The following is a 15,366-nucleotide window of genomic DNA, read 5'->3' on the forward strand; positions in this document are numbered from 1 at the left end:
TTCAAATACCAGCAGCGGTGAAGTTCCAACTAGGATTTAATTATAATACTGCAGCCCATGATCACAATGGATCTGATAGCTATAGTTGTAGGAATACATTTCTTTGTTTTCGGCATTTGGGTTGAAGGGCAAGGCCTTCCTTATAATTTCTATGAGAAATCATGCCCACAAGTTGAAGCCATTGTTAGAGCTGCCATCCAGCCTATTTTTCTTACTGATCCCACTTCTCCTGCTGCTTTTCTGAGGCTCATGTTCCATGATTGCCAAGTTCAGGTAATCTTCCTCCAATTTTATTTAATACAGACACATAATTAGGCGGTTAAACAAAAGAGTTGACTCTTCCTGGGCCTTTACTAACGTTTCTGAACTCCTTAACATTATTGTGGACCACCATACCTTGGTTCAAGAATTTAACTTGATTCCCTTGCTAAAAGATTGTGTAAATAATATACCAGTTTAGGCGTTTGAGACATTGGTTCCCAAAATGGGGCTGATGTGCATGTTTAAAAAAAAATTAACAAACTATGGTCTTATATATTTTATTTTTCAGCTTAGCATGTCTGAGTGCAGTTGTTTGCTCGATAAGAATGCATGACAATGTAATTACAGGGCTGTGATGCTTCAATTCTTGTGGATCCGAATGCGAACAACGTGCCATCCGAGATGGCCGCAGGGAAAAACTTCGGCATCCGAAAGAGGGAGTCGATAAACATACTGAAATCAATGGTTGAATTACAATGTCCCCAACAGGTATCTTGTGCTGACATTCTTATATTGGCGGCTCGAGAAGCTGTGGTTGTGTCAGGAGGGCCGCAAATAGAGGTTGCTTTGGGAAGGAGGGATTCCCCTTTTGCTCCAAGCTACAAGCATGCAGATTCTTTGCTTCCTTCTGCCACTACTGGAGTTGATGGCATGCTTCAATTATTTGCCAAAAAAGAAATGACAGTTGAAGAATCTGTGGCCATCATGGGTATTACCATCAAATTAAATAACCTTTTTCTTTCTTTTAAGAAACCGATATGTTAAATTCGGGAGAAAATCCTATGCGTAACTGGTTAATTATAACTAGGTCTCCACTTCTCTCGTCACATATGACTGCATAGTGTTGCATATTTTGCAGGTGCGCACACGCTAGGAGTTACGCACTGTTTGAATATCCTAAATCGTCTAAACCAAGCAGATGAAGGTGGCCAAGTACAAGGCATGGCACCTGGGTTTGAATCGTTTTTAAGGCTAAACTGTCCACAAGGGTCTTTGGCATCAAATGCAAGCTTTGTTCTTAATGACCCTACAACACTTACATTTGACAACCACTACTACAAGAATGCAATTAGAGGCCTTGGGGTCCTCAGAGTTGATGCTGAAATGATAATGGACCCGCGCACGGCTATGGCTGTTGAGCGATTTGCTGCGAATCAGGATGATTTCTTTCAGGCGTTTTCTTCTGCCTTTGTCAAGCTCTCCAACTCAGGTGTTTTAACTGGGAATCAAGGCGTTGTCAGAAAGAATTGCAATGCATTAGACTGAAGAGCAAGAGTTGCTCGTAGTTTGTCATACCATTTTCGCCGTAAATTTCGGATAATTACTGTTCAGTTCATGTTGAATGTGAATCTTCAGTGTTTTTCACAACTTCAGATCAAGAAGTTTGGTAGGTTGCTTAGTTGAATCCTAATCATTGGGTTTTATTTGGATAAATATTATATGATGGGCTAGAGGCTATAAAAAATGAGTTTGGAGGGGGAAAGTTAAATTTTCAGTTTTATTTATCAATACATTCGTTGATAATCTCATTTTCTTACATTCGTTGCATCCTCAAACCTATGAATTAAACACAACAAATCAAGGTAATTAAATTAAGCCGTTAAAATAAAGACAATGCTATCAATTATTAAAAAAACAACACACACGTGCGCACACACCAGGTGACACATATTTTTGGATGATATCTTTCGTTGTTTTGTATGTATCTACGTAAAAAAATTTTGCACCCTCCAGATCTTTGTTAAGCACCACGATCAGGCTCTTCAACTTCTTGTGATACATCTGGGCTAATTGGTTGAATGGATCATAACACTTGCCGTGGGCAACAGAAAATACATCTTTGACAAATGGGCAATAGCCTATGAGTCCAATACTGTTGACCACAATCTTTCTAGTATCCAAGCTGTCGAGTGTCTGAAAAAAAAATTTATTATGCAGATATTGAGTACTAACGGAGCCACTTCAATAATCTGCCATTACATGCATTATATATGTGCTAGCCATTGTGTTGGAGAAATTTTGTAAACATGTGGGTTATGTTCGTGGTGAAGGATGAAAGATTACTTCAAGGTGCGTATAAATATGCTATCTTTCTGACTCTATTGTTGTGCACAGGGTATATGCTAATAGGCCTTGTGGATACAATGAATTCTGGCCTTACGCCTACTGTTTGTCAAAGTTTTGCACACTCCTAAGACAAACTGTAAACACTCAAGGAGATACACAAGAACGCTCAAGATTTAACTACAAACTATAATACTGTAGGTTTTAGTTTCTAGAGCTTTATAAGTGGAGGAGGAGAGATATTAACGAATAGAAAGAATGATTAGTCCGGACCATTCAAATATGTGCAGCCTACCTCTGTTCATAGAGTTTGATGTATCTTCGGATGGTGTATACCCATTCGAAAATACCACTTGGTTTCAGACACAAGTCATGATCAAGAGTTGTCATGTTTTAGAATAACAGCTAATAGTAATGTAGTAACCAAGAAACACATCTCTTTCATGATTCTTATTGGTGGCTGCCATACAAACCAAGCGGTGGTTACCAACAAATTGCTTAAGTTTGTATTCATAAACATGGCAACCGTTTTTGCACAACAAACCCACCGCTTCTACTTAATATTGTTGAAAATATTCCAACAAATTGTAGTGTAAATAATTTTTTACCTGAACTTGATCCGTTCTTTCATCAATGTGGATGCATTCTCAACACGCCCTTAACGTGTGACGAATTTTCAAGCTTAATAGGTAAAGAACACAACTCGGGTTGTTTTGCCTCATAGTCTATTTTTAAACACTTGCATGTGTTCTTAAATACTGATTAGGTTGGTGCTTAATTAAAGTTGTGCCACCATAAGCAGAAAGTATTGCTTTAAGATCAAGTTGAGCCAGTGGCATCGGATATTGGAAGCATCCATCTTTAGGAGCTTCACATGCACTAGCTGAGCTTTACTAGGATTTGGTTAGGTTGCCACTTAATTGCCAGCAATGGGCTTTATAGCTGTGCAGCCTGACCCTGAGGTTGAAGTATTGTGGAGGCAAAACTACAGATCAAAAGTGCCTGGAGAGTTTGGCACACATTTAGCCCATGTTTTGTGCAACCGGCCTCTTGAAAGAAAAGAGAAATTCATTGATTCGAAAGTAAAATATAAACCATCTTGCCAACAGAAAAACCTGTGAATTATCTTTCCTGCAGATTATTTCAGCAGGATTTATATAGGGATTTTTTGATATAGGCGCCGCAGTTTTGAATTTTTAGATCAAACATCCATGCATTTTAGTGATTTGATTACACAATTTTTTTTGTCATAATTTTGGTGCTATATGCACATTATATTGTAACAAAATTCCTATAATTTTTAGCCTTTTAATTACACTCTTCTCCGTTAGAGGTAACTGTCAAAAAAAAAAAATGGTTAGATTCAATTTATTTTCACAATAATGCTGCAATTTAGCAATAATTATCTACGATTTAAGATATTTTCTTTTCAAAATAGTTTAAAATATTTTTAAATCCCATAAAATCCAACGTACCGAAATAAGTTTTTCTTATAGTACGTTAAAGAAAATAGGATTGAGAATAATATAAACGTACCAATACACAATGTGTACAAAATAAAACGTACCAATATTAACAATATGTATCAAATCAAACGTACTAAAATTGCAAATAAGCATACCAATTAATGATTTTTGTAAATTCAAATGTACCCACAGATAATATATTAGTTCGTCAACAACTATACTTAAAAAAATAGTAAAAAAAATTTGAAAAATTACACGGAGCTTTTATGTTGATCACCAACTATTTGAAAAAAAAAAACTCATTTGGAAAAAGAAATAATATTAAATGTTTGCATAAAAAATAAAAAATAAATAAATAAATAAATACTGTGATAAAAAAAACATATCTGGAATAAGAGAAAATATAGTTTAATTACTAATATCTCCACTAAATAAGGAAAAGTGTATCATGCAGATAAAAGGATAAATTCAAAAATTATTTTAATTTGAAAAATATAATAATGACATGTAATTTAGCTTGAGGTGGTTATTGGTGAAAGTACTTGAATCAAATTTTAAAAAGGCACAAATGTTTGATCTAAATAATATAGAAAAACTAATGTTTAATCTAAATGAAATATTCATACATAAGGCTTGCTAACGCGCTTTTTGGAATTCAACTCCGGAAAATTGTTATTTACTGTTAGTGTTCTTATTTTTGTTATGACAGAACAGCAGGAGTTGGGTTTTAAAAAAATTTCTGCACCAACTACAGTTGGAGACATGCTTCTCCAGGGTGTGAATTATGCTTCCAGTGCGTCCGGAATTTCCAACTCCACTGGTTCAATCTTTGTAAGTTTTCTCTGCTAATCATCTGCTCTGGTTTTCGGATTTGATGAAGTACAAGGTAGCTAGTCTTAATTCCAAACTTAATCAGTTTTATATATACCCGCAAGATCGCATGATCTCCTTCATACCTATTTATTTCGAACAAGTTCAATTTAAAATCAAAACTGTGTGTGCATATAGGGGGATCGAATCAATTTTGAGACGCAAAAGTCAGTTACCATGGGAGGACTGCTGTAGCTATCATGTCGAGGATTGGTATTCCTGCAGCTCAGAAATTGTTGAGAAGAGCAATTTATGGCATCGCAATTGGCTCTAACGACATATTGTTTAGGGAGACATCTCCCAAGCCTATGTCAGACAAAACTTTTCTGGATTTATTGATTTCAAGACTCAAATTAGGACTCAGGGTAAAAATCCTAAAAGGCTAATCCCTAGTAGTTTTGGATTATTGAATATTGAATGCAACAACAAAAACACATACCAAAAATTAAGGAAATTGGCCAAAATGATAATATTTTCGAAATTTCAATTACTGAAATGGGCAGTTTTAAAAGTATTTCGTCGATCTTTGATTTTGATTAGTCAACAATTAAAACTTGATTTCTGATCATTTTTAGTCGATCTCCCACAAAATATTCCCTGGTAACATAAACTTGGCCCTTTTTTCCTTGCAGACACTCTACAACTTGAATGCAAGAAAGTTTATTGTGGGTAATGCTGGACCAGGTGGGTGCATCCCATGGGAGAAAGATTTACATTTCCTTCGAGTGGGAACTTGTGCTCGTGTAGTAAATAAGATGGCCCGGATGTACAACGACAAGTTAAAGCGCTTGCTCGTTGAGCTTAACAAGGATCTCAAAGGGGCATCCTTTGTTTATGCAGATATTTACCAGATATTAACAGATCTCACCGAAAATTATGTATCATACGGTGCGTATATTCCTCACATTATATTTTGAGGGCATGAAACTGCAGCATTGTTCATTAATATATCATGAAATTAACAACTAAGTAACAATAGTAAGTAAGTACCTTTGTTACGTTTCTTAGGGTTTGAGAATGGAATTTCTGCATGCTGCTCGACGGCCTGGCCCCGAGGAGGACTAATCCTATTTAATCCATTAGCTAAAGTTTGTCCGGACAGATCAAAGTATGTATTCTGGGATCCATTCCACTTAACAGAGGCTGGTAATCTCATTGCAGCAAGGCATACAACGGATGGTGACTTAACTTATATGTCACCAATGAATTTAAGACAACTTATGCAATCTTGACCAGTGGCCTGGAAACCCCTATATGAAATTTGATGTGGCTTTTGAAGTACCATTATGAGATTATGAAGAATAGGTTTCTTAGACTTCTCCATTGGTAAAGGCTACATATTTAAATTTGGCCTTGACTCAAACAGTTATTTTTGCCTCACCCTAGTGACTAAAATTTGAGTTCCCAGTTTTATGAATTGTTTTAACCTTTTTTTTTTTTAAGTTAGTTTTGTGTTTAGAGACTATCTTGATTTATTTTTGTGAACATTTTAATTTTAAAAATTAAATCCGAAAATAGATTTAATTCATTGGAACATAATCAACATTATTGTTTTTACTGTTGATTTTAAATTTGGGTCGTTGGATCAAACCTTTATTGTTAAAGATTTAGTTTGGGTTTTTTTTTTTTGTTCAAAGATTTAGTAACCCACTTAGTAGGAAAAGACTTTGTTGTTGTTGTCAAAGATTTAATTTGGGTTGTTTGGTGATATCTATTCAGCTATAAGAAGCTTGTAACTCAATTTGTTAAATGATATTTACGCTTACACCCAGGGTCTCGAGGTTTGATAGCCCTTACACCCAAGGTCACGAGATTTGATACCCGTAGGGCCTTACCCTAATATCACTTGTATTACATGCCTGCTTTCCATCTCCTATTCAAAAAAAGAATTCAACCATCGATCACCACAACATGTGATTTACAAAATATGACACAAGTAGATGGTATCTCTAGCCTAGCATCACTCGAAGAAAACATCAATTGGTGAAACGTTAAAAATAAAATAATGTGAGAGAACTCAAATTTGTATCTGCCTAAACACATATTAACCAGAGGAATTTAGCCAAGAAATGAGACAAACCCAAATTTTAATCTGCCTAAATACATGAATTAGGGGTGATTACCCCATCCTATTGGAGATTGTCTCAGAGTAGCAAGTTCCATAAATCGAACCTAGTCGTGGTGCACAACCTGTTCCCTCTATCTGTCGCCTCAAAGAAAATGGCATATGCACCTAGTTGCCGGTAACTCTTATGCCTTTATTAGGCACCGGTCAGTCACGCAGCTTATAAATGCCGACTGGTTTATAGGTATTGCCTGAACTGCACTACAAGAATCCGAATTAATTAACTACTATTCCTGTAAAAGATTTGTTTTAGGCTATGAGTTGCTGCAAATTTGCTCCAAAGCTAAAGGAAATATTCAGACTTTGAGCTATTTGCATTAAATTTCCTCCATATGACATTCCTATTTACTGGTTTGATAGGTTCGTTGTTAGTTGAAAGAAATAACTAGTGCACGGACTGCACACTTGGGTTCCAACTTTAGCCACTTTTTTTCTTTTATTTGGCCTCATATGTGCAGGTGCAACTTTAGTCACTTGAATATGTACTTCTTTTGGCGTTGAAACTGCATACCTGCAGCATTGTCCCCGGGTGGTAGCTGCTAATTTTGCAAGGCAATCAATATTTACAAACAAGAGGAGTGTTAGGATCAGTCTCACACAGAGTTGATCATGACTATTATTTAAGCTTGTGTGTATCAGTTCATACATGTGTGCACGATTTATTCTAGCATTTTCCTTACAAACAAAGTTGACACCTCATATTTTTATGACTTTTGTGTTTTACTATGTACTCTTATGTTGAGAGTATCAATCTCACATTAGGGGAAACAAAGTAATTGGGCTACTCCCTATATTTCCAATTAGTTTTATGATGTAATCTCAATTTTCTTCTTCTTCACTTACGCAATCCTTAATCATCACAATTCAGGGTCTTATATCATCCATGTATATGCACTTAAAGTGAGGTTAATAAATCTTCTTTTGTAAGGATGAGAAAAAAATATCTCACGTTGACTAACTCTTGTGCTTATAAAGAGATTGAATTATCAATTAATTTTTTGTGGAAACTCAACTTCCTTCTTTGTCTTCAGCTTAATTAGTTATTATTTTGGTATTTTGAGATACCCTTTTGCTAATATTAGAAGCTGGTCAAAGCACTCTCTAACTTAGCAGCCTGCAAACTAATCATATTTCCTCACATTATATATTTCAATTTCCATGTAAGAATAGCTGCTGATGTTGCCTCCTTTTAATCTGTGAAAGTTTTGTATTATCTTTCTTCACATTCTTTGCAATGGATGGCCTATCAAATAGAACAGTCACTAAGCTTGGCATTTTCTTCCAAACTTCAGCAATTTTTGTGCTCTTTTGGAGAATATGCTTGGCAAAACAGGTTCCTGCTAATTTTGTGTTTGGGGATTCTTTGGTCGATGCGGGAAACAACAACTACCTTGTGTCACTCTCCAAGGCCAACTATCTTCCCAATGGAATCGATTTCGGAAAGCCAACTGGAAGATACACAAATGGAAGAAAAATTATTGACATAATAGGCAAGTTCTCCATTTTTTTATTTTATATTTTGTTCCTGGTTCTTCATTCTTTTTAATTGATTTTAGTCTTTACAGGTCAGCAACTTGGCTTCAAAGGTTTCACTCCTCCTTACTTATCTCCAACAACTGCCGGGCCGAAAATTCTGCAGGGTGTAAATTATGCTTCTGGTGGAGGTGGAATCCTTAATCACACAGGGAAGATTTTTGTAAGGCTTCTTGTGCTCTATACTCAATGTTTGGAGTTTTTATTTATTTGTACATACAATGCTTTGATGTGACGTAAACCTCGTGCAATTTGATAGGGAGGTCGATTAAACATGGATGAACAGCTAGATTTCTTTGCTAATACCAGGCAAGACATTATCTCCAGCAATGGTCTTCCTGCAGCTCTGGAGCTATTAAGCAAGGCTCTCTTCTCCGTAACAATGGGATCGAACGATTTCATTAACAACTAATTGACGCTGGTGATCTCAGCTCCTGAGCAAAAATTGATACCTACGGAAACAATTGCGGGAATTTTGATTTCAATATACAGATTACAACTCACAGTAAATTTACTTTCGTTTTCCTTTACTTTTTACATATGAATATCCGGCATTGCAGTTTTATGTAATAGACGCGTTACCCTTGCAGAGACAGTACAATTTGGGAGCAAGGAAGATTCTTGTTACAAATGTAGGACCAATTGGGTGCATACCCTATGAGAGGGATACAAATCCTGATGCAGGAGACTCCTGTGTCGAAAAACCAAATCAGTTAGCGCAATTGTTCAACCCCGAGTTGAAGAGCCTTCTCACGGAGCTTAACGCCAACCTTGAGGGGTCCAAATTTGTTTATGCAGATGTTTATCGCATTGTAGATGACATTACTCAGAACTACATATCATGTGGTGAGAATATGTTGAGAATGAGTTCTACATTGAAGGGAGGAGGGACCTTGCGCGAACTTATAAGAGGTTGAGCGACTTCCCATATTGCCAATTATAAGCTCGTGCAAGATCCCTTCTTCCATCGATGTGGGATTCATTCTCAACCGACAATGAAAAGGCCATATGAATATTTTCAATTTTTCCTTACAGATCGAAGTGTGATGCAGTGCTGAATGTTTTTGGTAATGTTAAATGCGGGTTTTGTGAATGAAAATTCTGCATGCTGCCATATGGCGGGGCGCTTCGGGGGTCTCATTCCGTGCGGCCCTCCGTCCAAAGTTTGCAGGGAGAGATCTAAGTACATATTCTTGGATCCCAACCATCCTTCTGATGCTGCTAATTTAATCATAGCAAGGCGTCTCTTGTATGGGAACTCCAATGACATTTCGTCCATCAATGTTCTGCAACTTATTCAGTCTTAATTAAATCTGTTGGCTAAAGCAAGAGAACAAATCAAATGAATGATGTTAATTCTTCAATAGTTATTTAATTATTATTTTTCTTCTCCTTCTTTTGGGTTCATAATATATACATCTCATTATTTTATAGGGTAGTAAATTAGTAATTGCAAAGCATGGTTGCAACTAGAAGAAAAAAAGAACAGAAAAGAAAGAGTATTAAATTATTGCCCAGAACAGCTTGTTGATTATATTATATTTGTTGTAATAACAAGATTCATGAAGAAATAAAAATCATGATGGAGGTTTGAAAATTAGAGACTTGAGACACCAGATTTTTTTTAATTTAATATCAGTTAAATGAAAGACAAGTGGTGGATTGTCTTAGTAAATATGACTTTCTTTTTTAACTTATTCTGAGTTCAAACTATATCTACTCCAATTTCCTAGTGTAGATTATAATAATATTATCGTGGGAATGGTTATTGGCACTCTAAAAATCTCATTCTACACTCCAAACTTTCTATATTTGGAAAGAAAAATACATTTGTGAGGAATGTAGAATGAGATTTTTGAAGTGCCAATAACACTGTCCTATTATCGCATGTAATAAATAAATAAATAAATAATGAGAGACATATAGTGGCCTCTTCTCCATCCATACATCCATACTATCCCAGTTTAAGGCATACGTAGCCAATTGGGCTACCTTATTACAATTTCTAGGATTGGAAGCAGTGAATGACAATTGAGTCGCTAAATTCTAAACGCTTGATGTCATCGATAGGGGCTGCACGATCAACAATATAGTACTCCGGACCATGTGTTAGAATTCACTCTACACAGCTTTTGCATCAGTCTCCACCTCCACGTAAATTGAAGATGTCTAACTGCCACTTTCGTCACCTTCGGCCCGAAACATCCAGCACATGACTACTAGTTACGATGTCTAACCATCTCTTCCAACCATCATTACCACATGACCCATCAGTGTTTATTTTGAGTCAAACTGCCATTAATTCTGTCACCTTCGGCGACAAACATCCAGCACATGGCAGAATCCATTAATTTTCTCAATTCATTTCTTGCCTAATGTTAATCAATTTTATGCAACGGATTCATTGCTACCGCAGCATAGTCAGACAATCATACCCCACGTAGAAGAGATGATGCCTTCATTAGTGAATCTTACGTCGTAAAAGCTCTTTGCCACGAGTGGTAGAAACTGATGAATGGCTTTCCACAAAAATAACTTGACTTTGATACATACATAGATATATACATTGATACATACATAGATATATACATATTTCAACAAATATGAAACATGCGTTGAATATAGTGCAACTACCATGCATGTCAATCACACTCACGTACAAGGGAAGACTTGCATGCATACCCCAATACCCACTCTCTTCACTAATGAAAAATGTCGTAAGTTGAAACATAGATGTGCTTCATCATTTTATACTCATCTGTTTGAACTTGAAAAATGTACCAAACCAGGAAAGAAAACTCGTAAATCAAGCAATTAAGAGTGTTCACTTTCTATATATGACTTTTGATGATGTGTCGCGGTTTGTTTATTTAGATTGCTACATTTTTAATATAGAAAACTTCATTTTAATCCTTGACAAAGATGATTTTTAGATTAAAACCATGAGTAAGATCAAAATCTAATTTTAGTCCCTTGATACATTAATAACCTCATTTATTAATTATATTTTGATTTTTTTTAATTATTTCTCTTTTTCTTCCTAATTTTTAATGTATTAATTTTATTTGATTATAATTTTCATTTTCATTTTATTATCGTAATATATTTTGTTGTAAACATTTAGATAAATTAATTTTTGTTATACAATATATTTTGATGTACTTTGTCTTCTTCATTTAGGTACATTAAATTCATTATAATACATTTCAGTGCATACATTTAGGTACACACATTTTGTGACACACCCCGGCCCAGAATGTCAACTAGAACTCCAAATCGAGCTGTGTTGGCCGCCACTTGGAAGGTGGCGAAGCCATAAAGTGTAGTGATGTGGAAAATGTGAATAAATTTAAGGTGGCAAAGCCAGCACAGCTCGATTCGGAATCCTAGTTGACATTCCAGGTTGGGGTGTGTCATTTTGGTACATATATTTCGATACAAATATTTAGGTACATTAATTTAATATAATACATTTTGGTACACACATTTAGTTACATTAATTTAATATAATACATTTCGGTGCATATATTTCGGTACATACATTTCGGCACTAACATTTAAATACATTAGTTTAATATAATACGTTTTGGTACTAACATTTAGGTACATTAATTGAGTCTTTCAAGTTTAAAGAATATTAAATAAAATTAATAAATTAAAAAAAAACTCTTTTTTGGTCAAAAAAATAAATTAAAATTTGTATATTAATAAATTTAAGTATTTAATGGGAGACACTAAATAAAATGCACATTAATTATTTTGAATTAAGGACAAATTAAGAAATTATAATCAATATGTAATCTAACACCAGATTTATTTTAAATTTCATCTTCGCCGAAAAATTCCCCCACTGGCCAAGGGGAGGGCACACCTAAGATATGGGGCCAAAAGTTGCAGAGAAGTATTTTCTTAGGTCAATGGTCGAATACTTCTATGCAATTGCTCAAGGCGCTTCAACTCAACCATCTCCAGCGGAGCATCCCATTTTGCATGCATTGTCCTCCGGTCAACGGTGGGGCCACCGAGTGTATGACTGGATGCTCGAGCATCAGCCGCTTCTCTCACAAGGGATTGTCATTCCTACTGCGGCTACATGGCTCGGCTAACAACCGCGCGTTTCAGGTAGGGTTAGGTGCGTTAAAGCTTGGGCTCACAGAGCCAATGATTGGTTAGTTAGCCGTCTCCAAGCGACTCCTCAATGCCTGAATCACGCTTGAATATTCCGTCGCGATGCGCCGAGGGAAGGCTAGTCGAAATGCGCAGCGCCTTGCTGGTGGTTGTGACCATTCTTGCAACGAGTCTCTATGGTATGAGACTGATTTCTCCAACACAAGTGTGAGAATGTGTTGACCCTGATAATTACAAAACCTACGTGGCGCGCAGGCCGAGTAATTAGTAAGCTAACTACGTCCTTCGGTTGAATGCGGGGCGTGCCAAAATGTTGACCCTGATAATTACAAAACCTACGTGGCGCGCAGGCCGAGTAACTAGTAAGCTAACTACGTCCTTCGGTTGAATGCGGGGCGTGCCAACTCGTCGGCCGAGCTCGGCCGAGGAGTACAATTTGTTGATGTCGCTTGGAGCGCGTCGTTGACTTCTGTATCTTGCGATTGCGACCGAGGAAGGAACGCTCTCGGTCTCTGAGTTCTACAGCCTGAAGACAAGGCTGCTAATTCTGCGGAGTTCAATAATCGTCGGAGCCCGATTCGGTCACCGTGATTATATTCGTGAGAGTATAAGCACGTCGAATCGAGACCAAGGTGTATGGGCACAAGTACTCGAACGTGATGTATGTCTTGATGGTAAACGTAGTTCGGCCGTCGGAATGCCGAACCCTGAAACCTACTTGCGAGTATCCAATCATAAAACCACTCGGCGTCCTGTACGCCGAGCAATGTGATTCGTAACACCTAACTATGCCGAGAAAGCTTAGCAAGATGACCTCTGCCAACAAAGGTTCGAAAACCTTTCTCGACCGAGACTTGGATAGATAATCGGTCGACCTCGACGCAGTGCTGTTTATCCAAACTGAAGGTGCTTCTCGGTCGGCTGATTCTGCGGCAGCAGTGCTGTTTATCCAAACTGAAGGTGCTCGCCGGGCGCTTCCACAGTGCTGTTTATCCAAACTGAAGGTGTGTCGGCAGGAAAAGAAAAGGAAAAATCTCAAGGTGTTTGAGAGGTTTTGCGCAGGGCAATTGTATGCTGATTGTGAAGGTCCTTTCTGTTTGCATGATTTCTTGTATTTATAGTGCCCTATTCCTTGAAACTGACTCCGATTTGGATTGGGAGTCCTTGTCCCATTTCGCTTCTTCTTCGAACAAACCTACTCCTACTGGGATTCTGAATTTTCCTTCGTTTCGGGACTTCATTCCATGCTGGTCGAGAATCCCAGTCGCAACAGGACTCCCTCGACCCTTCTGTTTATCTGGACCATTAATGATAGGATTTGGCCGACCCTGTTAGCTGGCCCGGGCCTTATTATTCGGCCCATAGCATCTGTTATTACCTTGGGCCGAGCACATCTGACTGCTCGGCCTGCCCAAGATTTTGGGCCCAAACATTGCCCCCTCGCTTCTGAGGTCGCCGACTGTCACCTCTTGGTCGGGCCTCGACCTTGAAGAAGCGAAGACATTTATTGCTTTTTTGAACTTTACTCCCTTAATGATCATTATTCCTGCATATTTATGAAACATGATTGCACTTTCCTCGTCGTCCCCAACGCGTGGCCACGTGTCGATTCTCCGCCGTTCTTAAAAGCTTCACTCATGGGCCTCGAAACCGTGCACTAATTGAACCGTCTCATCCTTATTAAATGCATTGAACCTGTCGCCACACGCCATCGTGCGTCCTGGATTTCCGACTCCTCGATCCCATTTTCGCAGGTTCCCAAAATATCCGAAATGATTGCAGACTTTCCCGGTTACATTTCCCCCCAATCTGAACCAGCGCTTTTGAATTCCAGACGTTTGATATTCATTCTGGAAAGCCTATAAATACCCACATTTCTGCCATTCGCCTCTTACGCCCTCAGAAACTCCAGAATCTCTAATTTCTCATCTTTGTTTGCTCAAATCAAACCTTCCAGACCTTCTGCAATTTTTCAGTTCTTCCTTCTGCAAATGGCCTCCTTTATTTCGAAGTTTTCCGATGAGATCAATAAGTGCAAGTCATTCATCGATCGCAGCGCCGTCAAGACGCTGCGATTTCAAGAGGATATGGCCACCACCCACCAGATTCTGGGTCCCCTCTTCAAAGACGCAGTGCCGTCGTCTGTCACCAACTTGCTCAAGGAGCAATGTCTAACCCCCATTCTTCAAGGGTTTGACTGGTCGAAATGGTGCTTGGCTCGTCCTCAAGGAGCTTGGCCCTCGACCACCACGGCCTGGGCCGCCTGGGTCGACCGAATGAGCTCCTTCTTCTCCAAGGAGTGGAAGGCTCTCGGCATCTACGATGCCATTATTCTGTCAACCATGGAAATTGCCATGGATAAGGAGCTGCTCATGGCGGCCCTGAGTTTATGGTGTTCGGCCACCAACACCATGGTCCTGCCATTCGGCCCTCTCGGCCCCACCATCCTCGACGTCTCGGCCATCCTTGGGACTTCCTCGATCGGCCTTCCTATTGACGCCGCCCTTTCCGGATACCCTTCTCCTCTCGACCTGAAGGCACTATTCGACGAAAGGGCTGTCGAGACGCTAAGCCGGGGTGATCGGGAGCCCCCAAGGGAAGAAGTTCAGAAGCTCCACAAGAACTTCTTCAACTACAACACTCTCATTCTTCATTTCGCCGGCCGAGGCGAGGAAAGCCTTAGGAAGGGAGAGCACGAGGCCTTCCTCTTCTACTGGTACAACAAATTCATTTGTTGTACTCGGTCGAACAAATGCCTGGTGGAGAACATGCCGGTGGCCCAGGCACTGGCTAATGGTCGCTTGCTGGCGCTCAGTCCAGCCGTGCTCGCCAATCTCTACCGTTGCCTGGCCGAGGCGACCATTGGCAAGATCGACCCGCATCAGAACGGACCCCTCTGGGTGTTCCAACTCTGGTTGC

General features: G+C 38.5%; 1 protein-coding gene and 2 pseudogenes across 1 annotated transcript; all 3 read left to right on the forward strand.

Moving 5' to 3' along the window:
* Positions 1-1,731, forward strand: LOC137736490 (peroxidase 29-like). Its single transcript, XM_068475752.1, has 3 exons — positions 1-273; positions 610-970; positions 1,121-1,731. The coding sequence occupies exons 1-3, from the start codon at positions 58-60 to the stop codon at positions 1,525-1,527; spliced, it is 984 nt and encodes a 327-aa protein (XP_068331853.1). The 5' UTR covers positions 1-57; the 3' UTR covers positions 1,528-1,731.
* Positions 1,732-2,288: 557 nt separating this feature from the next.
* On the forward strand, positions 2,289-5,893 carry LOC137736206 (GDSL esterase/lipase At4g16230-like; annotated as a pseudogene).
* Positions 5,894-8,020: 2,127 nt separating this feature from the next.
* Positions 8,021-9,648, forward strand: LOC137736569 (GDSL esterase/lipase At4g16230-like; annotated as a pseudogene).
* The last annotated feature ends 5,718 nt before the right edge of the window (positions 9,649-15,366 follow it).

Source organism: Pyrus communis, chromosome 6 (assembly GCF_963583255.1).
Source record: "Pyrus communis chromosome 6, drPyrComm1.1, whole genome shotgun sequence".
NCBI classification, from domain to species: domain Eukaryota; kingdom Viridiplantae; phylum Streptophyta; class Magnoliopsida; order Rosales; family Rosaceae; genus Pyrus; species Pyrus communis.

Excerpts from the sequence above, each read along its gene's own strand:
- LOC137736490 (XM_068475752.1), top strand. The coding sequence starts at position 58 with ATGATCACAATGGATCTGATAGCTATAGTTGTAGGAATACATTTCTTT. Across the intron at positions 274-609 it reads TCCATGATTGCCAAGTTCAG|GGCTGTGATGCTTCAATTCT; the intron begins GTAATCTTCCTC and ends ATGTAATTACAG. Across the intron at positions 971-1,120 it reads AGAATCTGTGGCCATCATGG|GTGCGCACACGCTAGGAGTT; the intron begins GTATTACCATCA and ends CATATTTTGCAG.